The following is a 24,562-nucleotide window of genomic DNA, read 5'->3' as shown; positions in this document are numbered from 1 at the left end:
ACAGAGGCTGCTCTGTTACACTGATCCAACTCTCACTTCTTCATCAGCTTTCTCTCTGTCTTTCCGGAACAGCTGCTTAACATGGGCTACAAGAAGACTCTCCCACTGGTATCATGTGGAACCTCATGGCAGCTGAATATTTCTGATTTCTTTACCAGGAAAGCTTAAAACAAGAGTAAAAAAGGGTTTTTATCTCTATTCTTTGGAAATGGAATTAGCTATAATATAAACAATCCTTAAAGGTCTTGCAATCCAAATAACCCAAGACATTAATACTAAGAAATGTAGGTTTTATTTAGATCCTTTCCCTGAGCTGAACAAAACATGACTTATGGCAATAAGTATTTCAGATAATCTCTACTATACCTTAGTAAAGCAGCTTTTTTTTTCCTTTTCGCTGCAATGTCTTCTCTACAAGCAAGTCCTAGGTGTCTGAGAACATTATTTATTCTTCTACTCCAGAAACAGAAATAGTGTAACATTTTGTAAATTTGAAGGAGTCTGTCTCAGAAGAGAAAAAGAAAAGAAGAAAAGAAAAGAAAAGAAAAGAAAAGAAAAGAAAAGAAAAGAAAAAGAAAAGAAAAAGAAAAGAAGCCTGAAAAAACCCAATGATAAAAATGGAAGTGAAGTAAATAAGCTTCTTGCTCTTTTTCCTGAGAGAACTCTTTTCATAAAACTCCTCAGTCAGAGGTTTTGCCAGTTCTCTCACCCATGAAGTGTTCCTCTAAGATACCAGCTTTTTAGCTGTGACTGTGCAAAGCATCTGTGCTGCTCTGGAGTGCCAAGACTTTCACAGAATTTCTTACCTCTTTTTTTTCTATCCCTTCTATTAAGCAGTGAGGTAAATGAATAGAGACTTGTTACAAAGAAATGAAAGGCCACTGAATTTAGAATCCAGAGGACTATAATCAAGAGATAACCTCTATAACTTTACATGCATGAAAGCTGATGTATTGTACAACCACTTCATCCAAGTAACATAAATCCATATATGTGGCTGAAAAATGATGGAAGATAAATAAGGAGTGATAGGAAAAGCTAGGCAAGGAGGACACACTGTTTAAGGAGAAGCTGCTTGAAAACAAAAAAAATCATTGCTCCTTTCAAGTAGAAAAACAGATGAAACACACTGGCCTAGACATAGTAAACTGCCTTAACACCATTGTATCCAAACACCCAACACTGGAAAGGAGAGCCAGACAATGAACTAGTAGATCCCATACTGCATCATTCTCCAATGACCTTGACAACTAAGGAAGCTCAGGAAATAGAAATGATATAGAGTCTCCTTGTCTTTTTATTATTTACCTAGGTTCGTTCTTTTTTATGTTAATACATTCTAGCTATGTTAGAGCAGCCGGTTAATCTTGGTAAGTGGAAGAAAGTATGTTATTTCTATGATGTGCATGAAGTATTGCATCTGACTTATAGCAGAGATTCATTATGCTGAGTAACCCTAACTATACAATACAATTTAGGGAGTGCTAAAAACAGATCAGACCTCTTAGAGTGGACACAAACCACAAAAATGTAAAGCTGAAAGGGACTTCAAGACATAACTGAATATGCCCTTCTGTACTGGGGGTCTGTAAATGCAGCAACATTATCCCTGACAGTTGTTTGCATAAACCGTTCTCAAATCCTCCAACAGTTTGAAATCCATGTTCATCTAGAAGAGTTTATTGCTCTTACAGTTGGAAGGCATTGGTAGCACCAGGCTCTGCCTTGTTTATTGCAATGTTGACAGATATTTTGTTTTCTCAAGGCCTACGAGGAACAGTTTAGCCTCCCCTTAGCACTCTTCAGCAGTCTTTTATCCGTCAGAAAACTTACATGTACTAGCTGTTTTGTTTTCTTTTTTAGTCTGAATAAACCCATTTTCAGCCTTTTCTAACAGCTTTCTCAAAAGTCATGCTTTCTTAAAACATTTTCTTGTTGCTGTGATACAGACTACTCTCGGCCTACTTACAGCTTCCTTAAAATCTAATGATCTGAGCCCATGCTAGAGTCCATATTAGCCCCACCATCCTAAAGAGTTGAATAATATCTCCTACCTCTCACACATGCTAGTTTTGCTTATACATCCCAGGATAACACTCATCCTTTTGGAAGCCATCATATGTGTTTGGTGGGGGATCCTTTATTACACCTCCCAGATCCTTTTATGCAGTAGTAATTCTGACGCTATTGCAGATATTTTGATTTTAATTATCTTTAAAGTGTTTGGGATTACTTTCTTGAGGTGAGAGAATGGGATTTTAAGAATTTCCTGATATGGGCTCTATTCTGGTACATGCTGGTTTCTTTTCTCTTGAATTCTGTTTTTAGTTTCTTCCTATTTTGCTGCCCAGAGGCCTCTGCACCCAGGACAGCCAAAAATTAAAACTAAGATGGGAACAGGAACTAATTATTTCTACTTGCTAATGGAAATATAAAATGAGTATGAAATTAAACTTCAGAGAGTTACATGTTGCGCATAAGAAAAATTATACTCCCTGAGAAAAAAAAAACCTGCCAAGGGAGGTGGTGGAAACAGCGCCAGTAGATCTCACCAAAGCTACTACTAGACCTCATTGTCAGCACACAGTCATATGGGTTTGCTTACTGCAAGGAGTTATAGGTTATGGAGGGAAAAGGTCTGCTCACACTCTTTGGCCTTCCAAGGTCGTAAATAGCATTGAACAGCTAAGAGAAAATGAACCCTGCATCAGGGATTCTGTGAGAGAGACCTATCTAGGTTCTGGTCTGATCCTGAGGGAAACAGTATCACTGACTCCTTGTGAGAAGATGGGTGAATGCAGAACAGCAATAAGACACAGTTTGGAACAACAGGAAACAGGGTTATTACTCCAGTAATGGTCAGATGCCTTCCTGGAGAGTCTTCTTCATAAGAGAAGGTTGTATGCTTCTCATGAAGCATATGCACATCACTTTTTGTTTAAATGTCATATAATGGAGACATTTAGTATGAAGATATAGGCTTAGCTACTTGAGGATCACTATGATGATTCAATGGAAGAGAGGAAACACCTCTCTCTTGTGAAGTGATGACAATTCCTGCTTTCCCAAAGTCCTTTCCCAGCAGGAGACATATGGCAGCACATGCCCTGCCCTCCTCTCTTGTGGTCTCCTGTTAAGAGAACGTCACACCCCAATGCACAGTGGTACTTCAGGGCCTTCAGCTCCAACAAGTATTACAAGAAACAAAGTTCTAAAGCTCTTGCACCCACTCAAACTCATGTTCTTACCCTTCTCACCTCAAATATTAGCCAGCCCTAAACATAAGCCAAAGCAAAGGTTTGTTTAGCAGGACATGTGAATGTAGAAGAATCTTCCTAATCCATAGCTAACAAGGTTTCTTATTCCCCCTCATGCAGAGTACCTACTGTGTAATGCTCTGGCATGAGCTCCATTGCCCTCCTTCTTTACAAAGTTCTAGATGATGACTGTCCTTTCCTAGTCCTGTTTCTCATTCCTAGGGTTTCATTTTTATGCACAATTACTTTGGTGCTGCCAGACATCCCTGATACTTGAAGACTTCTCTACCTTAGTTCGAGACTAATCGGTCCAGAGCTATGCAAATTATGTAAATACCTCTGATAATTCTGCCTGGGGCCAGTGGCAGATGCTATTCATGGTCTGTTCTTCTGTGCCTGTAATCAGCTGATTGTCCCTGTCTAAAATGTTCCCTTTAACCTCCCTGGCACCATAACACACTAGAATTCAACTATGGAATGTGGTACCAGCTATATCCATGCTATGAGCTTGTGCTCTCATGCATTACTAACTTTCTATAGACTGCTTCATAGCACACGTGACTCCTTCATAATCTCTTGGTGGTGGCTTCTGCACAGATGTGGTGTGAGACCCCATTCCTGCTCCTGCCCTCTCACTGGCGTTCTGAGGCCACTTATATTCAAGTGTTATGAAATACACAAAGAGTTTCTGACATTGATCTATGATATTTTTAAAGTTACAGTTTTGGCATTTATTGGGAATAACTGTAACTGGGAAAGTAGCACATATGGATTTCTCTAGTGCATAAAAGATTCCACTGTGGGAGTTTTCTGTACCCTAAAGACTCAATATGTAGGTCGTCTAGGTTATATTGGTTGCCATCTGGCTCTCAGTCCCACTCTTTGTTTTCAGTCTCCAGGCTATTATGTCTTTAGTAAATAATCAAATATATTTTGTTCTATTCAATTTCTTTTCTTCTGTTGAATTGTTGATTAGGAGCCAAAGGTTTATTTAAACAGGTGATAACTTTGCTGCTTACTTGGTGCAACAAGAACGTGGTTTTAGGTCACATCTACAAGACAAAGGTAGTCATGTCAAGAGGTCTGAACACACAACAACAAGCTAAACTGTTCCTAAGGCTTTGGGTGCCTTCTGGAGGGTTCCAGACTAGATAGAATTAAGCTTTATTCTCCCAGTTCAGAAGCTGGAGCAGTAGGGACAACTGTGATTATAAAGTGGGACCGGGGAGTGTAGGAGTGGTGGTAAAAAGGAACTGGAGTGGGAAGAAGAGGAGGAGGAATATGGAGCTGGAAAAGGTGTAACTACAATTCACAATAGGCATAGCCTTTTTCAAAACCTATTTTGAATTCCAGTATCACTATCAAGCCTCTTAAGAGTATTTCAACAGGCTTGCCTAGTCCACTTCTTTGCTCCACAATGAAGCTCTACCCTTGCCTTTACCAAACTACATCTGTGCAAACCTTAATCCACAGCAGATATAAATAGCATGGCTGAAAGCATGCAAAAGCTTGACATTTTTCACTGAAGGAAGCCATGACCAGCACAGTTGGGTGCCTTGGTTCTGTCTCCTTTAGCTGAAGCAGTTCAGACTGACACTCTTTGAGTGGGAGAAGCCAAATCCATCTTCTGGTTGTCAGCCTGAAATGCCAAGAGGCTGCTGTGTCCTGCCTGCAGGCAGCCATGATGTTCCTAGGGAGCCACGGGAACTGGAACGGGACAGATGTTACGTAGCTGAGGAAAGGGAACATTAAGGCATATAAACAAGGACAAAAGCAGCGAGAGCTAGAAGATGTAGACAAAAGGGGTAGAAGTGGCATCCTTCCTTGAAAAATTAGTTGGGTCATAACTGCATAGGTCTGAGCAGAATGTGTGTTTGAAACCAGTCACAGTTCTCCCCATTCTGAGTCTTGTTGTTTTTACTTTGAAAAATGGTGATTTTACAGCAAATAAACTGTGTTAACCCCAAAGTCTTTTCCTTCCTCTCTGTGCCAGAGGAAGCTAAGTTTATCCCAAGAGTTTCCAAAACCACATAGCACTTGCAGGCACAGTAATATGTGGGGTCAGAACAATAAATAAAAGCCAGCTAGAGCTTCAGTCCATCTCCACCTTAGTTTTTATTTTCATTGCATTCTCTGAAAGAAGCCTGTCTCAAGCCCACACATTTTAAAAGGTAGTCAATTCTTTCCTGCAGATTTTGCAGCTTTCAGCTGTTATGCCTCCATAATATTATACTTTGCATCTACTGATAAACATCATAGAATTAAACTCCCAGAGAGACATCAATAGCACTTGGCCAGACAGCATCTTCAGAAAACTACTTGAAATTATTTGCCAGAAAACTAATTTCCTAGTGTTTTAGAGCAAATCTCCCCACAAATAACGGGTTCCTCAGCTACTGTAGTTTCGGGTCTCTGATTTCTTCCTGTACTTGATACAAATTTTATCTCTTGAATTTTTTCTCGGTTCAGAACCATCTTCCTTTAACTTTGCCTGAGTGACATGCTGGGGTACTAGAGTTAGGGCTAAATGTCAGGCTCTCTTCTCAATGTAAAGCAGCTGTAAAGGATGGAGAGCTTGCACCACAGAACTACAGAAAACTTGAAGGTTAAGGTTTTAAAATAGGTATTTGCTTTACTTTCTTGCCTTTATCTGGTCCCTGTCATACATCTCAGAGTGTAGTCTGATATTTGACATTAGTGAATTTCACTTTCTGAAGAAATGCAGCACAGAAAAAAATCTTAAAGCCCGAGTCTTTTTCACTGTATGAAAGAAAGCCCTCATTGCAAGCCTTTCACACTTTAAGCCACCCATTTTCTATCATTTATAAAAAACTAAGAGCCACAAAACCAGCCAAAGAGTGCAGTGTCCCCCTCAGATGTCCAAGGCATGTTTCTTACTTGCGCTTATGCATTTATTTCCCATTCTAATCTGCAATTAAAAAGCAGGCCAATTAGCTTACTACTTTTCCTTCCTTTCCAGCTGTGCCAGAGATGGAGTTGGCAAAAATCCCAGGCTGAGAGGAATAGAATATATCAAAAGAGGTTGTCTGCATCTGAAGTCTTGGTTTGTTCCTTTACTCTTTGCTAACTGCCAACGTACAACCGATAAGCCACAAATATGAAGGCTGCCAGAGAAGGACCACAGAGCTTTATGAATAAACACTTATCCTCTAGTTTCAGAAGCTTGTGACTTCTATTTCAACATGAATATGGATTTATTTCATGTTGGCAGGCACATATTTTGCAGTTCTGCCCAGCAACCAGTAGTATGTAGGAACAAGTGCTCCTCTGCACCCAGTTTATTTTGGTTGGTATGGATAGCGCCCAACCCACAAATAAGCACAGGAGAGGATTTTTGTCTCTGATCTTAGCAGCATTAGTAATTATGATACTTCCCTATACACCCAAAAATTTAACTAGATCAACAAAAATGGGATCAACAAGTGTCCAAAGCCAAAAGTCCACAGAACAGTGCAAAGCTGTCAACAGGCCCTGAACAGGATTTTTTTTGCTTTTGGTCATTCATACAGAGTGTATTAATTCTCTTTACAATTAAAAAGCATATTACTGTGCCACAGACAACTTTTATATTCAAATAAGATTAAAAGTATGTCAAAGTACTTGTTTTTTTCTTGAATTAATAATGTGTAGTCTAATTTGAAAACACAAGTGCTTTTGTTTAGCATATTTAGGAGAGTAGCCAAAAGAATGTTATTAAAGGTTAGCATGGGAAATTTCAAAGAATGTCTGTGGGAAAAATATTAACTTGTACTTCAGATATTTTGTGTTTTAACTTCCTCACCCCAATTTCAGAATTTTTATTTTCAGGGTTTTTTTACTGCTTTCTTTCTCATTCACAGTCCCACTCCAGTAAGGAGAAAAGGATGTGTTTTCCACAGCTTCCTCCATGTAAGAAACAACATAATCCTCAAAATATGAAGAGTGAGTTATCATCATCTTTCCTCTACTCTTTCCTATGAGCAGCAAGGAGTGACAATAGGGAGAGAACTTCTGGCATCCTATAAAAAAATACCTAAAAATAGAAAACCACAACTCTTTGAATTCACAGTTGTTTTCAGTTCAATGTGTAAAATCCAAACTGATTATTAAAACATTTCCATCAGAACATTTCTCATATGTCAATATATTTTTCGTATATGCACTGATTTTTTTTAACCAGAAGGAGTTCTGGTTATGGGCTGTACTTGGAAGCCTGGCCATCAGAGGAAGCCCTCCCAGCTACAACACGCTGCCTGGCTTTCAAGGAGCCTCTCTGTGTGCAGGATAATGCCTCCAGCATCCCAGTCCACAACAACCTTCCCTTTCCAGAGAAGCCCTTCTGATGGGAAATAGATTTCCTTGGTCAGTTAGATGAATCTTTGCGGGTGTTACATTTTGGACCTATCAATCACGGTACCTCTCACTGTGCTAGTCTGGCTGTGTAGTCCAAGATAGCCACTGCTTGAATTTTTTTTCATCTCAAGACACAAATCACCTGCTTGGACACCTATTGTTTTTCCACAAAATATCACCTCCCCAGAAAAAAACTCCCCACCCCTGACGAGTCCCTTTTTCTTGGGAGATGGGATCAAGGCACTAAAAGGCAGCAGTGCAGCCCTTTTTTCCTAAGACTTTGCCAACGTGCTGTGAGTCAGAAGGATTTGTATTAGCTGCATGGAAGAAGGTATTTGCCAATAGGAAAGTGAAAAGCAATTCCTTAGCCATCCCTTCAAGTATCCCACAAGATCTGTAGGTGATCAACAAGTTTTAGTGGAGAGCTAAGGGTCTGCCAGGGAGAGGTAATGCCACGGGTTTGCTCTCAGCGAGATAAGTGATTCCTGGCAAGGCTAGGTATGCTCCCACTCACCCATCACTTCCCACTGTTCCTCAGACATGGAGCTGCAAGGAAGCCACAGCACCCAACCATACTGTAAAGCCAGGCAGGGTGTGTGGAGAAGGCCCAGTCTGTGTGCAGGTCAAGGGAGCTCTCTAAGAAACAAAAGGAAGTAAAAATCTGAAGAGTATTGTACTCAGCACAACCTTTTACTTCTAGATATCATGGTATTAGTTATCTTAGCAAGGGGAGGTTGAGGTTAAAAAAAGGTTTTTAAAAAGAAAAATCAAAAACCAAAAAAGCATTCAACTCTTGCTTAAAAAAAAAAGGGGGGGGGCACAAGGTACAAGTCATGAATTTAAAAAGAAAAATCTTCCTGCTCAAACTATAGGCAACAGATCTCCACCACCTCTTGCAAAAGGGTCAAGAGAAATATTTTATGGGTTCTTCAGGACCTAGGTCCAGCTACAGGAAATTGTCCTGAAGGGAGTGAAGTAGCATTTTTCTATGTAAAACAGTCCTGAGCAGCAACTCTTCCTGCTCTATCACTGTCTTCATCTCCCACAATTAAAGGTTTGAGTTCTCCATGTCTATGACATGGTTGCTGGTATCATGTTGCACCATGCATTGTAAAGGCCTATGATAAGCATTTAGTGAAAAGATTTCAGGTTTTTTAAGTGTCAGCTGGCCTGTGATTTTATCTATTAAGCTATTGTGTTCAGAGGAACCCACAGCCAGGCATGGACCATAAGAACAGGCATATAACAGATACAGGTTTGTCCTGTTTTCCTACTTCTTGCTTCCCTACCCCCTATAAATTAATAACACTGCTAAAATACTGAGTGCAGAGGGTGAACAATAGTCTGTCAGCTCAAACTTGCTGGGAGCCAATGGAAATGTTCTGAGTGCTTACCAGACTGTGCTATGTCCTGCCCTCAGCTCCATGAGGAGACCCCATCTCCCTCTTTGGCTCTTTTTGGCATCAATCACCAGTCAGGCACCTCTTCCTCCTTCATTGTGCCTCTGTTGTGGGCTGGAGGAAAGGGTAGAAATTGGCTATCCTTACCCAAATCAAGATAGCATCCACCCTTCCCTCCTGTGCCCATGGGTCTCCCCACTTTCCTAACTCATGCTTCATCAATGCTCAACTCAGTTGCTGAAAAGCTAAGGTTCAGTCTCTTCCTCCTCAGGCTGAGGTTGTCCCGCTTTCTTCAGATGGTTCCATTTCTATCATAGGTATCACAAAGTCATATTTTGCTGCCCATTAAAGCAGGTATTTAGCTATTTTCCAATGTGTTTTAAGGAAACTGCTGGAGTTGAAGGACAGCAAATACTTCTAGCCTGCAAAATGGTAAGCACTGCTACTAGAAATCTTGTGAAAATTCATGAACAGCTATTCAGATATTTTAATAGCTCTAGCCTAAGATTCAGACCACAGCTATAAATGTCCATTTTATTTTATTGCAATATTGATTAACTTTAACACTTCCCATCTCAGTGCATCTTCTTTACAAGTAGCCCCCCCGATAAAACACAGCCCCTAAAATAAACTTCGTTTTATCTTTTAACAGCTGTCCAAAATCCACATTGAATAATATTTTGCTATGCTGTATCTAATTGAAGACCAGATGCCATTGAACTGAAGTCATCGATACCCCATATAAGTTCAGACATCTGCTTGCATAAAACAACTTGCTTTTTTGGCTCCTTATCTTCCAGCTCTTTGGACCAGGACCAGTCTCATTTGTGAGGTGGATTACAAGTGCAGGTAGTTGTAAAAAGAAATCTTGATTATCATTCTTCTCATGACACAGAGGATAAATTGTAAAATTTTTATTGCAAAATATTAAAATAAATTACATTTTACAAAGACTTAGCAAATATTTACATACAGTGTGATTCCAGTGACAATCAGCAACAAAGAACAGACAGACAGGCATATTATGGAGTGATAAGAGTCAGAACTGTACAAACTTCAAAAGCCATATGAAAGACAAGCTGATTTTTAAAAGTTAAGTCCATCACAAATGGAATGAATCCGACAAGGCACAAAAATTACAAGTCTAAAACAGAGTTCTTTTGTTTAGGTCAACAGACTTGTATATTGCTTTTTGCTCTCCTCATCATTGGTGCTTGTCTGTCTCTCCACACTCTCCCAGGTCAACTGGAGGAAATATAAAATCCCAACATATACAAATGTGTCACCATGGATCTGTTATCAGTCTGTTTTTACTTCTGCATGCTTTGTGATATCCATTGCCAGCAACAGATTCACGAATCATTAGTTCAGAAAAATTTAACACTCCAATTTTGTATTTCCCCAGTGATTTCGTACCAGTGTATCAGATGTGTTAAGATTGCCTGATGCAAGACAGGTATCTGAAAACGATGCCGTTCCGGTAAAAAGAGGCTTCAATAACACAATACAAAACCAAGAGGCGTCACAATGATGTCATGAAGGATGGGGTCACGCAGTCTATAGCACTTAAAAGGTCTTTTGTAAGAACAGACTTCTGTGGTCACATTTCAGGATTTTTTAATTTTTGAAAAAAAATAAATTTAAATTACTGGCTCATCTTTGCAAAATTAGTAAGTGGATCCATCTTTCACATGATGTGACTGGAAATACAACCTACTTGTAGGCAACAGGCAGAAAAGAAGAGTTTCCACTGTCATTCATCCCTTCCTTACACATGCTTTTAAGTTTGTTCTCTTTTTTTTTAAAAATCCCCCTTTCCTCTCTTTCCAGGAGAGACCTGTTTCACCTGTAAAGCTAACTCCACAGCATCAAGAAAAGTGTTAATATTATTAGTTAGCCAAATGAAATCATAATTGACATCCAAAGAAAATCCTTCCAGATTGACCAAATAATTGAAATAATTACAAGACATAACCAAGTAGCACTAGGAATTCACTCAGAGGCACTTTTGAGGCTGATTAGATCAAAACCCAGGCTGGACACCCCTTCAAGTCACTACACGTTAATCTGAAGGCAGAAAGACATTAACTTAGATCCCCCAGGCAGCTGCTTTTCTCAAGACATGGAAGACAGGCAGGTAAAAAGCTGTCTTTTGCTTAGCGCTTTGGCAGTTCTGAGATGGCACCATAATTTTAAAATCCCTGGGAATGGTTCAACTTTTGGAGAGAGCCAGTGTGAAAGCTATGCACCAACTAAACCCCTCCAAAACACTGAAACAAGTAGGGCTTAATGAGACCAATTGTGTTGGCCCCTGTGTAAAGAGGGATTTTTTTCCCAATGTTACGATTACATTAAGGCACATGGTGGGATATCTTGAGAACAGTTTTGTGAGGTGTGATCATGTTTCCCCGAAAAAGTGGGAATATTGTACTTTGTTTTAATAAATTTGAACTATTACTTTAAATCCCATGGTACTTATTATGCTGACTTATAGTCTATGCTGACTACACTGGGAAAGGCCAGAGAGCCACATCTAGCTTGATAATATGAAACAGATCCCATCTATTCTCAGCTCTGGCGTACAAGTGCACTTCGCTATGGAGAACGGTCTGGGTTCCAGTGTGCAACATCCCCTCCCAATGAAAGTAGCCCAGCCAAGTGTCTGGGTTGTATTATTTCTGTATTAAAGAGAATTTTTTCTTTTTTTTTTTTTTTTTTAAATGAAGATTGGACTATGTTTTTCCATTTCACACACTTTCAGCAAGTCTTTTCTCTCCTCATTGTCCTGTAGCTTTCTAATTGTTACTAAAACTTTAATCTTTGCATCAATAATGGAAGACGAGCTGGAGGACAGCAAAGGTTATATGGAGTGCTTTCTCATATCCTTTTAAGTTAATATGCACTTTTTAAAACAAAAAATATGAAAAAAAAAGAGAAGGCTAGACTTGCTACACAAGCATTCTGTGCATCATACACGTAGTCTTACCTACCATTTCTTACAGTTACAAGGTATAGCTGTCAACCACAACCCTTCAGATATATACAAATACTTGAAGGGCTTGGAGTCATTTTAAAACAGTGAGGATGAAGGTAACTTATCAGAAGTAAATAAGAATCTTCTTGATATGGCCTCCCCTCTTTCTTGTCAGATACAAGTAAATACATCCAAGCACCCCTGCTCCAAATTGCATTAATACAATAAAATTTGATTTCAAAAGAGAATTCTCTCTTCAGCAATACTATCATAAATTACAGATTAACTACCACATCCAATTATGTTGATCCCACATTTTTGTAGTATAACAGAGTTGGCCCTAGCCTTGTGTTCACTTTTCTATTTAAAAAAATGTCATATATGTGGAAAATTCCAGGAAAAAAAAAAAAAGACTATTAATGACAGTCCCTCATTTCTCAGTAGATGACTTCAAAACCTCCCATCAAAACACTATCCAACCAAAGTGCCAGTTTCCCACATATCCTCCTTCTTCTGTTGAAGAGGCCAGATGCAGACAACATTTGCAGTTATTAGAAATAGCTAGTAATTCAAGATTAGCACTGCAAGATTCCATAGGCTTTTTTCTTACAGAGCTAAGTTAGTCTGCCAGCATTACACTGAAAATGAGAATGAGAAAACTTTTAACTGTTCACTGATTTTTGGAAAATTTCGGACATACTGGAATGACTTAAATACTCTAAACAGAACAGCAGAACATGACATGTTAAGGTTCAAAGGTCTTAGCTATTTTTTGTTCCAAGTATGTTGGATACAACTAAAGTCAGTACCTTTTGCCAACATATAATCAAGAGCCTCATTTGGAAGAGTTGTCAGGGTTAATGCACAGATATGAAAAAAGAAAGAAAAATAAAACCATGGTAAAATTTTCTTTGGAGCCAAAACAATTTGGGCATAAACACTATGAACAGACATATTTCCTCCTAATGAATAGCCCATCTCCAAGTCAAAAGATAATACTTTCAGAAGCTTAGAGTCAAAGTTCCTTTCAAAAAAAAGTGCCTTATGGCCTGAAGTCACTTGATCACATCTCAGTTTGCCCAAGGTTTGATATTGCTCAACCTTCTTTAAAGTGGGATAGAATAACCATTGTATATGCACATAGGTCGAACTCTAAAAAACCCCTCAAAGATGCGAAGTGTAATCAACTGTTTCAAAAAGCATCTCCCATTCAAGTCTAGTCTGAAGTACCAAGGCAGGGAGGAACATCAAACAACAATACTGACTAACACACTGCACAGATCAGCAGCAGTGCTACAGATCCCTTCTGACAGGCACTAGGGCATTTAGAAAATATCTGTGCCTCCCAAGGTGATTTTTTCCTAATACGAACAGTGTCAATAAAACTTCACCTGTACATAGATACTGTATAAGGTTCATTCAAGTATTTCCTTTAGGAAATAGACAGTGGAAGGACACTTTCAACATTAAAAAAGTTCATTGCATCCTGCTTGTGCTCATACATGCTTTGATCAATAAGTTTTCCAGTCTAACACTAACAGTTCTGGGGCTGATGTGCAGTTCAGCAGCCCAATTGGTAAGCTTCCTCCTAGATGATTCTTCCTTGTTAGAGGGTGATTCTTCCTTGTTAGAGGGCTCCTTCTCAATCCATTCCTTTGGAATTTTTCATTTTAATATTTTATTTATGAAATTAGAATTCACTGTAATTCGAGAAGCACTGACATATTCTAGACAGATGTTTCAGAAGCTTCCTTCTCAGTCTGCCAGTGCACCTCAGCTCAGATCTGTGTGTACTGTTACCCCATCTAAAGTTTCTTCCTAAGTACGGCCAGGCAACCCCTTTGATTTCATTTGTGATCAAAGCAGGATTCAAGTCCAGGTTTTCAGAAGTGAAAGGTTAATGGAGTAACCGAACACATTTGATGCTCAAAACAGTCTCTGTGCCACAGTATAGTTACACTCCCAAACCAATTCCTCAATGAAATGCATGAACCCAGAGCAGGTCCAGTGTACTAACCAGTCTTTTTTTCCTACGTTGTTCAAGAACCATAAACTCCCAAGAAGGAGTGAGACTCCAAATTCAACTGTTATTTTACAAGTTTTTCAGAAAAGCAAAGCTGATGGGCTCAGAAGCCAATTTATGATGGGAAAAGGAAGCTGGAGTTTCTTAGTTTGGGACTTGCTTTTGTTTTCAAAGAGACAGGAGAAGCTGTAAAAAGATCCTTTTCTCCTTGCTCTGCTATATGTTCTTTATGTACTGACCACTTTCAAAAAACCATTGTCAAACAAGATTCACGTGGCAGCCTTCACATTGCTTACTGTATTATATTCATTCATCAGTTGTTCATAAGGCACAGAAAGTTCTAGCTCATTATTGGTAAAGGTAGATTCATCCGAGGATGGGAATTTTACTAGTTTTTTTGCAGTTTCAGATTCCTCTGCAAGATTATCATCCATGGAGGATTTTGATGTTTCCTCATCATCTGAGATATCTTCCTCTTCATCATCATCTTCATTTACAAATGTTATATTGGCATTCTCAAATATTAAGGGTCGATAGTCTCTGGAATCCCACACTTCGCCTTCTTCTTCACTAATCCTGTCCAGCTGGTTTACAAACATGGTTCCTTCTAAAGGGCTGTCTCCAATACGTTTATCATGCAGGGGTCTCAGTGCATGACCATTTTGAATGTCCAGAGAAGCCTCATCATACTCAAATGACTCTGTCTTTGTGTAAGTCACCTGAACATCTATACTAGCATTCATTTGTTTGGCATTTTCGACTATAATCATTTTGTCATTGTTTGTTTTCAGGGCCTTCTTCCCAATTTGCTTTATAAGATCATTGTAGGTCTCTTCTTTCTTTGAAAGAAAGCTGAAAATATTGACATCCTTTGAGGTACCCATTTGAAGGGGTTTTTTAGACCTAGGATGGTTGTCAAATGACTCTTTTCTTTTTTTCCTCCGTTTCTTGATTGCTTTGTGGACTTCCACAAACATACTGACCTTCCAGTTAACAAAGAGCGAAAGCCAAGCTAATCCCAGATAGATCCATAACTCCACAAAATATCTGTAAAGGGCATGATAGTTTGCATCTGGATTTACACCTACAAGGAAGTAAAAACAAAAACAATACTTAAAGAAGACTCACAGCTGATAAACCTTTGAAGTTATGACCCTGAGAATTACTCCCTTCCACACTAATAGAGCCTAGTTGTTTGAACACTGCTCTGAGAGGTAGCAAGTGGGGATCTGAGAGTTTTCTGAACAAAAAAGTTAATCCCATGTCTCCCACATCCCTTGGCCACATGTATTCTGACCATTGGACAAACAAAAAAGCCCTGGCAGCATATTTATCCTTTCCTTATAAACTAGAAAAGTGAACATTTTCCTGGTTGAAAATTACAAGTCTTATCCCTGCCACTGTGGTGTGTATATATGTACCTACCTTGGGAAAACGATTCAAATTTTCACTTATAAGGACCACCTCCAAAGCCCTGGACAAAGCAGTGGATTTTAGACAAAGAAAAGGTTTAGGAGGGAGGCACGAGTATGCTCAGCATTTCCCATTGACTAGTTCTAGACAGCTGCATTGCCCAGTACCTACACATCCTGCTTAGGATACTGGATCCTATCCAAAGGTGCATAACTATCATGCTGGATAGGATAGCTCTTTGCCTGACATACAGACCTGGGGCACCTGAAAGACTTACAAACTCTAGAATTTGGCTGCAGACTTAGCCCAGTAAAGGCCTTAGGTATCTACACCAAGACTGAAGTGCCAGATCTAGCCCATTGGATCAGTATCCAACTGTAATTGAAGGTTCTATTCAGCAAAATGTTCTGGAAAAGCTTAGAAAATATCTTTTCAAATTAGAGTTTTCAAACAGAATTGCCACACTATGCATGTAATAATATACTACATAAAATACAATTACTGACCAGCAACAAAATCTCCAAATCCTATGGTGGTGATAGTGATGAACGAGAAATAGAGGCCTTCAATGTAATTCCATCCTTCAGTCACCATAAAGACAAATGGAGGAATAACCAGATGGACCAAGACACCCCAAACAATGAAAATAGCTGTGCACGTAATTTGTGCTTTCCTCTGTAAAGAAAAAAGACAAAAAAAGTCAGTGAAAGATCTCAAAATTTTCTTTTCCCATCTGTGGCACCAAGAATTATCTGACAGTACCAGACACTTCAGATTTTTGTGCAAACCATTTAGCTACCATAATTAAAAGTCACTAAAAGTGACTGAAGTAAACACACCTTCTTTTTTTTTTTCCTTTAGGTAGAACTCCCTATTCTTACAACTACTTGCTCAAAAAGGATTATTTCCTCATAGCTTTCTTTCACAGTCATGGAAAGTTTAAGGAGTCCCTGACATTTTATAAACAGGCATGGCATATGGACATAGTGCTCTAATCTAAAAAGCAGTCAATACCTCTAACTTTCCTTTTATTCATTTAAATATAGAAGATCAGAAATGTTTTTAAGACGCTTCTCTCCTACTTCTGCGTCCTTCCCTTTGCCACTCATGTACAAACCTGCACGTACACATGCATTTCACTACTGTTTCCTGTATTTGCCTCTCAGTTCTTGCTCTGTTCCTAAAACCAGGACCCAAACCAGTCCCACTGTCCTCCAGGCACTATGGCCATGTATTGCCTCCCATTTCTGCGTAGAGTTAGAACTGGGAACTCAGAATGGAGGAGGGAGAGGAAAAAAAAAAAAACAAACCTCCACCAAAAAAACAACAAAATGCCACAAACAAAAAACCCACAAGCCAGTAACTCAGAACGAAACTGTTATTTTCCAGTTGGCTCACTGCACAGCAGGAAGTACTCATGCTAGCATACAGGCAGGTGGGAACAAAGCAGGACAGCTTATTTCTGTGCCTGAGGGGCTTGATTGAAATGTCTGTGAAATGAAGCCTCACCTACATTTGTCCTAAAGGTTTCTAATGTAAGGCGATACATTTAGTTAGTACTAAAGGTTTCTATGAGACTTTATTTGCTAAAACTTCTTGCAAAACTAACTCATCAGACCCAACCCCCCTTTCAGTTATTTCTATTCAACACCAATTGGGAAAATTCATATTTGTGCAAGTGTTCATTTACAAGATGAGCAGGTAACTTAAGAAATGTAAGCTTAATTCATGCATCAAAAATACATAGTTCAAGGGTAAACAACTAAGAGCTTTACCAGGCTCACTCCTCTTTTCGTCAGAAACTGGCCCAGCCTCTTGGCACGTCCTCCAAAGAACTTCCCCAGAGCACTGATCCACGTCAAGCAGAGAGGAACTCCAAAAAGCCCATAAAATATGCAGAAGAGACGCCCAGAGGGTGTCTTTGGAGAAACATTTCCATAACCTAAAAGAGATAAGTATGTGCTCCGTCTGTTCTTGTTGAAGAGAATTCAAGGCAATTCTACCTAAGCACAAAACATTATCTGGGCTCCTGCTGTATCAGACACTCTTTATTTCACCTATAAGATCTTTAGTTTACTCCAGATGCTGATCTTCTGAGTCTGGATGTCTTCCAGTTCTACTCTAGCAAATATATATTCCATTAATGCAAGCTGAGAGGGTTACTGCACTTCAAGTGTTTCCTAGAGTTTGTGCATCATTTTCTTGACAAGATGGGATAAATATGAAATAAACCTCACCTTAAAACTTCTAATATGATCTCCCAACCTTAAGCAGCACTGTTAAAAACTTGATTGATTCAATTTTACAGAATAAAAATTCAAAATTCAGTCTGAAGCTAGCTTCCATGTGAAAGATCCACTATACATTTAACTTGTGACCACCTGGTACCTTGGCAGGGGAAGAGCTTGTGAGTTAAGTCCAAAGCAAGGAAGTGCAAGGTATGTCAACTGAATTTAGTTCTTTGCTGGTCACAGAACCCAAAAGGGCATTACAGACTCAGGCTCTAAAATCTGAACTTCTGCCAGAGCTTTCTTATTTAGGTGTGTTATTCTTCAACGTTTTGTCATAAGTTATATTATAAGCTGGGTATTGTGAGTTTCAAATAATAAAGAAAACCCCAGTACTGCATATGATTTAACAGTATGACTTCTATTTGTGTATTCATCTAGCCTTGTCTGGTTATTTTGCATTCCCTCTTTTTCTTTTTTTTTTGCATTGTAGGTATAGCAAGGAAGAATTCTTCAAGTGCAGAGGGTTTTAGAAGCACAGATCAGTAGTGATATTTAAAAGACAACAGTTGTTCTGCTTCACCTTCTTTTAAGTCTAGATTGTTCTGCAAGTCAAGAACACTGATAATCCAGTAGCATCAGAGCATGCATCTGTGTAATGGGACTGCTGTACAAAAACCTCATATGCACTCGCTTTAGGCATTAGTTTAATGGAATGCTTTTATGCTTTTGTTTTGGGATTTTATGATTTGGAAATTTGAGTGCACGAATCAATGGAACTGGAATGACACCAGTCACCCCCAACAGCACCTTAAATTCATTACTTATTGGAAAGGCACACTTTTCTGTATGCCTATGGAGAAAGTGCCAAAAACCTCATTTTTTCCTTCTATGAACCTGCAGGTGAACTCGTACTTTAGGCAACAGTTAGGAAAGTTGACATGGTAAATACTTACCGATTGTAGTGATTACAGTAGCAGCAAAGATCACAGCGTTAGGCCAATTCCAGTTGTTGAAAGTATTGTTCCCAGTGATGGCAACACCCTCTCCAGCAGCATCTGACACAATCTGTAAGGAAACAGTTTACAGTCAATCTTGTAAAATGCTGGCAGCCTAAAAAAGAAATGTTTGTCCCTCTCAGGTTTTCACCCTTTGTTCATACTTTGAAAAATAATCAAGTTTTTTGTGAAGGCAAGCCTAGTATATTCACTAAAAATAATTTTACGAAATACTAAAAACTTGCTTCACACAAGAAAAAGTAATGCAAGTGCTCTGACATTTAAATAGAGAGTTTTAATTAGATAAACTTTTACTTGATTTATCAGATTAAACCAAATGGATGTCTTCCAGAGACCAAATACACTCTTCCAAACTGAACTACCATTTAACCTCCAGTGCAGATCTTGAATTTGGTTTAATATTAGGGACATCTTCAGAACTACTATCCATTTCAAAACACTTGTTACATGCCTCAGCTTGACCTGGGTATGAGCAGGATGTCACAGAATCCTTGGCGAAGCTAGTGCGATTCATGTTAATTCACCTGCTGTCTCTGGCAAAGTCAAACCACCTACAAGCCAACAGTAAAACCGTACTTCTCAAAGACAGAGAAATTAACACCTTCTCAAAGCATGTTATGCAACAGGATTCCAATCATTGTCCTTGAATCAACCCTTTTCTCATCTCACGTCTGAATACAGTACGCCATGATGAATGCAAAGCACTCGTTAATAATGTTTCAGGGAAGTAAGCGAGGTCATTAGCATTTCCACAGGTTCTGCAAGTCAATTTTTTAACAGCTGCTCGGGTCTTCAGGTGCTCAAGTTCAGGTGCTCAAGAGTGCTTAACCGCCTTCACCTTTTGTAGAAAGGGACTTGGAAGAACCAGCTTCCCCCCCTTTTCCAAAACTACACTGTAGAAAACGAACTGATAAAAAAGCAATTACTATTTAGTGCAGAAAGTGAAAGTTTCAGATTCAAACCATGCATCTGGACGATTCTGGCATGCATTTCTACCTCTCCGAGGTAAAAGAAAAGAAACGATTTACCATATTCTCTCCTGGAAATCTCCAGTTATTTAAATCTTTACTCTGCCACATCATGATGCAGTCAAAGCCTTCCCGGGTTACTCTGCTTTTTTCCCTTCAGTGTAAACACTGAACAGAACTCTGAGGCTCCATCCATATACAGGAGGGGTGAAGATACCTCCAAATGTTGATTCATAACAATATCGCACTTTCCCTGTTTCTCTCTCAGTAAGTGTTATACACAAAAACTATCTTGAGCAAACACCTAAAAATCTGGAGGCAATGTACTTTAAAAAAAAAAAAATAACATGACAGGTGACATTTATCTTAAACTGGCAAGAACTTACAGATGTAACTACAACCAGCTCTTCCTTCCCCCTCACCCCTTCCTTCCTTTCTACTTGATTAAGATCTGATCTTGGACCCAGCAGAGATTCAACACAAAGTTCAATCACTGCTGAAAACATACACAAGTTAACACAGGTTTTAATTATTCTTCAGACTTATTACATATCACCATCCTCCTACTGTAAGAAAAATACCCTCGAATGAATGTATTGTGCATATACAAGATGCAAACAATGTAATTAAAAATGCACTTTCAAAACACAAGCTGTTATAGAAGATAAAAGGAGAAGCATTGAAAGTGAACGACGGTACAGAACTACATTTTTTTTCTCCTGGCAAACTCAAAGTGCATACAGTGTCTTTCCAAAGCCTACAGGCTCGGGATAGAAAAGGAGAGAGTTCTCACCAAGGCACTCATTTATCATAAGAAAGTGGAGTACAAATAAGAAGTAGCTCTAAAACAGGCAAGTTGAGAGCAGGCAACTAAACATACAATGCCACCCCCCCTTCCAAAAAAAAAAATATATTTGTGCAGTTACGGTGGATCACAAGAGTTCATCTGAATAGAGAGACCAATTAAAGTAACATCACTCATTTCTGCTATGGTCTGCAGATGAACTTCCTAAAAGTCCCAAATGACATCCAAAATACCTCACAAACACAATCTGTTACCTATTATCCCCGAAAAGATGGCTTGACTTCTTCCACTGCCTAAACGTTATACCAAACACCAGTTCTCCAGTCATTTTCCATTCCGTAAGCGCAGTTGGATTTTTTTTTTTCAGCTGTTGTTTTCTCACAGAGCAACTGATCTCATAAGAGACACAGTGAAGTATCTGTTTCCATTGTCACACGGCCATTATCTCACCGCATTACTCCACCTTCGGTCTGATCGAATGAGCTCAGTTTCCCAGTACACACAGTTGTGTTAAAATCTGCCAGCATCTGAGGTTTGGAGGTGTGAAGGGGGCCCAGATCTGAGGGGAAGAAGCTGTTGGACTGAGCAGCACTCAGCGGCCCTGCACACCCAGGCAGCTAACATTTTGGGGGAGAGATGGACACCTCTCCAAGTTATACAAACTGTTTGTATAGAGAACCACGGATAATTCTCCAGACAAAGCTGCCACCCTCTTCCTGTCCCTATTTACATGCAGCTATCGACTATTAGCACACAATTATCTATGATCTATAGTCCCGTCTTTTAAGTTACTTTATGCCCGCAATAAGCCTCAATGCCCTACATGCATCCCAGCCAGAGGAACAAAGATAGTCACAAAACATGCTTAGTTAGCTTTGGTGCAGTGGGAAATACGTAGCTGCTTTCCAAGCAGCATAACTTTTGCCCATACTGAAATAATTAAATATTTTGGCTCCAACAAACAATGTGAGTGGACACTATACAACGGAACAACAAACATGAGTTTTTTTGCTTGGCAAATCTTCTCAAGTATGCCCAAATGCAAAAGTTGAAAATAGTTTACTAATTCAGAATTTATACATAACTTTAGATCTCGCCTCATGACAGCTCATACTGATAAAGGCAGGACTTTACTTTCTGTTAAATGACTTTCGCCTCAGAGGAATTAAACCCACTCTTCTCCCTCACTCCCACTACTCCAATTCTGCATTTGGGCAAAGGAAGAAAGGTAAAAAGTTCTAGAGGCTCTGGTGTTACTGTTGAAAGTTAAATAGACTTGTAATCGCAGACAGAGATTTAACACATATGAAACAACTACATCTTCTGATTACATTAACACAAGTAGAAAAGGGGATGTAATTTTAATATAATCAAGTAGACAATATGCTCCATTTGCAAGGTACTTCCCCACTACAACCTCCAGCACTGCTCCAATACGTTTGTTTACTTTTTTATCAACCTTTTGATGATCAAATTCACACGAAATAGTTGTTAAATCCCCTCTATCTTGAGCAAAGGAGAAGAATTTACCTCAGATGCTTCGGGCACATGCCACTTGAATCCCCTCTGTATGAGTAACAATAGAGCTGAAAAGTTCTCAAAACAAATTTGAAAATAGCAAGGAGAAGCCTTGACTCATATAGGTCACACACCATTAGTGATTTTATCCTAAGAGTTAAGGAGTGCGAGAAAGCTGTGATATAGGTTTTGCATAACAAGCAGGAATAATGTAATATTTGGCATGAAATCTTTGATGTTTTAGTAAGGAATAGCTGGGTCTGATAAAAATAAGCAATAGGAAAGACAAAGGACTTTGGGATACATATGGCCAGATAGATACATCAGACTAAAGACATGAGACAATAAACAGGCTCTATATAAACTAGAGCAACAGATCCTGCCCCACAGGCACCCTGTTACATACAGGAAGAATAACCAGATATTGTTCAGTGACAGGTATCTTTTGAAGAGGATAAAGCCTCCCATGTTATTCAAAGCATTCCCTAAAGATCTTACATATAAGTCTAATGGCAGTTTTAAGATTCTCCCAGTGGTATCAACAATTCTCTTTTGAAATGCTGTTTCTCTGTAAAGAAAGGAGATGTAATTGAACTATTAAGCCTGAAATCAGAACCAGTGGCTTTCATTTTACCCTCAACAAGATTACCATGTAATGGACAATCACAGCTGGCTGCTACATCCAAAAGCACAGTCCATTAAAGCAATAACTGATGCATCCTGTCAGAATTCCCAGGCTTTGTCCTCAGTTCTGACTCTGAAATAACATAGAGTAATTTTGCTTCTTTTTCAAGTTCTTTTATCAAGGATGTAAAGATTTAATGTGCAGAAAACCACTTGGAATTGCAAATCTACCAAGTCCTTTAGAGACTTTCCTGTAAGGAATAAAAACTTCAGCAGCAATCTCTTTTCACATTAACACCTAAATCTTTTATACAGTTTGAAGAAACCAGGCAGTAGTTATCTAATCACGGGTACATACAACAGTGACAACTTAGCCAATCATAATAAAATTGTCCAGGGTAAAAAAGTTTAAATTTATACTATCAGATGAAAGTCATACACTGCTGTTCGTCTTTAAGTAGATTTCAGTTTTAACCAAATCTAGTAGCAGCAGGGCAAAACAGATAGGTGAAGTGGTACAAGCAGCTGTATGAACAGTTTATGTTGTTTAAAAATACATAAACAATTAAAATCCATGCCATGCAAATTGCACAGCCTTTTACTTGTCCCACATGGATTTCTGCAGTTACCTAGTTCTTTTGGCTCCAGCCTGAAGTTACAGTAGCAGTTAGCAGTTTATAATAATCATATTTTTAAATGCAATCAAAACATATTTAATCGCTAATACTTATCTTTCCAGTAATAAAAAACTTGAGTCACATGTTAAGACTGCCAGGTCAGATACACATTAAAAAGTTCTGCTTACCTAGATAATATATTGTTTCAGGATTGATTACATACACATAAAGAGAAAAGAAATCCCCTCAATCAGTACCCCTTTTGAAGGAAAACAGTCAGTGGGTGGTCACAGTTCGACTGACAGAACAACTTTCTCAGACTCATTATGCAGACATGCAGCACAGAAATTTAGTGGCCAGAAATTTCCTGCCCTGTTGGCATATTGCACTTTGACGTCTGCTTACATATTCAAAGGAGCAGAAGCTATTTCACAGGCAAAGTCTGAATTTATTAGTACTTTATAGCTAGATCAAGTAATAGATTCAGTCAAACTAGGAATATATTAATCCTGCCTGACAGTTGTCATAGCTCATCTATGGAGTAAGTTTGTATGTCTAGTTGTTAAGCAACAAATTATATATTTAATATAATACTAAATGCCATAATCTATTGTTTTGAGTTGTAGTCAAAGAAAGAGAAAACAAACAAACAAAAAACATAGATATGGAAGGCAACTGGCTTTCACTCTGCACCATGATGTGTCCCAGCTGAATGGAAGATACTGCCCATCAGAGAATTTATTTTCCTCCTTGAAATATCTTGGCAGCTTGGAGTTTGAGTAAGGAAGGGGAAAGCAAAGCCAACTATGCAACTAATGGTTTTACCAATGAGTAAAAAGCTTTTTCCCCCCAATAACTTTTCATGTCAAGATATATGAGGTCTATATGTGTCATGTTTTATTAAAATTTCCTGTTTGAGTTCTTCAAAGCCTTTTTTTTCAACCTAAATTCCAAAGACAGATGCAGTATTGCTAAGAAAACCTTGCTATGCCACGATGCTCACTTTGGTAGCCAGAAACACAACGTGGCAGAGTTGCAGGAAGTCAAGAGAATACACATAACGGTTAAATGATTTCATCAAGGCAGCAGAAAGATCAGCTATTCCAATGTCATCTTTAGGACGGCTGCTATACACGTGTCTGTGCACAGAGAAATGGAAGCTTATCGCTCCTTGGAGAGGAAAAAAGAAAAATCTTTAGGGATTAGAATATAAAACCCCCCAGAATCCACAATACAAAACAGCAGCACCCTATTTGGACTTGCATTCTTTTGCCAGCCCCTTGTCACCTGGCACATTTAGTATGTAATCTGCTCAAGGCAAGAGTTCTCAGGAAAGGATGGTAGTAACTATCCTCCCCTACCA

At 38.9% G+C, this 24,562-nt stretch overlaps 1 protein-coding gene across 1 annotated transcript in view; it reads right to left on the bottom strand.

Annotated features, from left to right (window-relative positions):
• Positions 1 to 9,909: 9,909 nt before the first annotated feature.
• Positions 9,910 to 24,562, bottom strand: part of KCNK5 (potassium two pore domain channel subfamily K member 5) — a 35,128-nt gene continuing 20,475 nt past the window's right edge. Inside the window, exons 2-5 of the mRNA XM_027641627.1 lie at positions 18,605 to 18,716; positions 17,196 to 17,362; positions 15,927 to 16,095; positions 9,910 to 15,091 (exon numbers count right to left, since the gene is read on the bottom strand). Coding sequence (XP_027497428.1) covers positions 14,277 to 15,091; positions 15,927 to 16,095; positions 17,196 to 17,362; positions 18,605 to 18,716 — 1,263 coding nt within the window. The 3' untranslated portion in view covers positions 9,910 to 14,276. The remainder of the gene's footprint in view (positions 15,092 to 15,926; positions 16,096 to 17,195; positions 17,363 to 18,604; positions 18,717 to 24,562) is intronic.

Source organism: Corapipo altera, unplaced genomic scaffold (genome assembly GCF_003945725.1).
Source record: "Corapipo altera isolate COAL_440 unplaced genomic scaffold, ASM394572v1 48b, whole genome shotgun sequence".
Lineage (NCBI taxonomy): Eukaryota > Metazoa > Chordata > Aves > Passeriformes > Pipridae > Corapipo > Corapipo altera.
The sequence above is the reverse complement of the archived record's forward strand: the minus strand, read 5'-3'. Positions and strand labels throughout refer to the sequence as shown.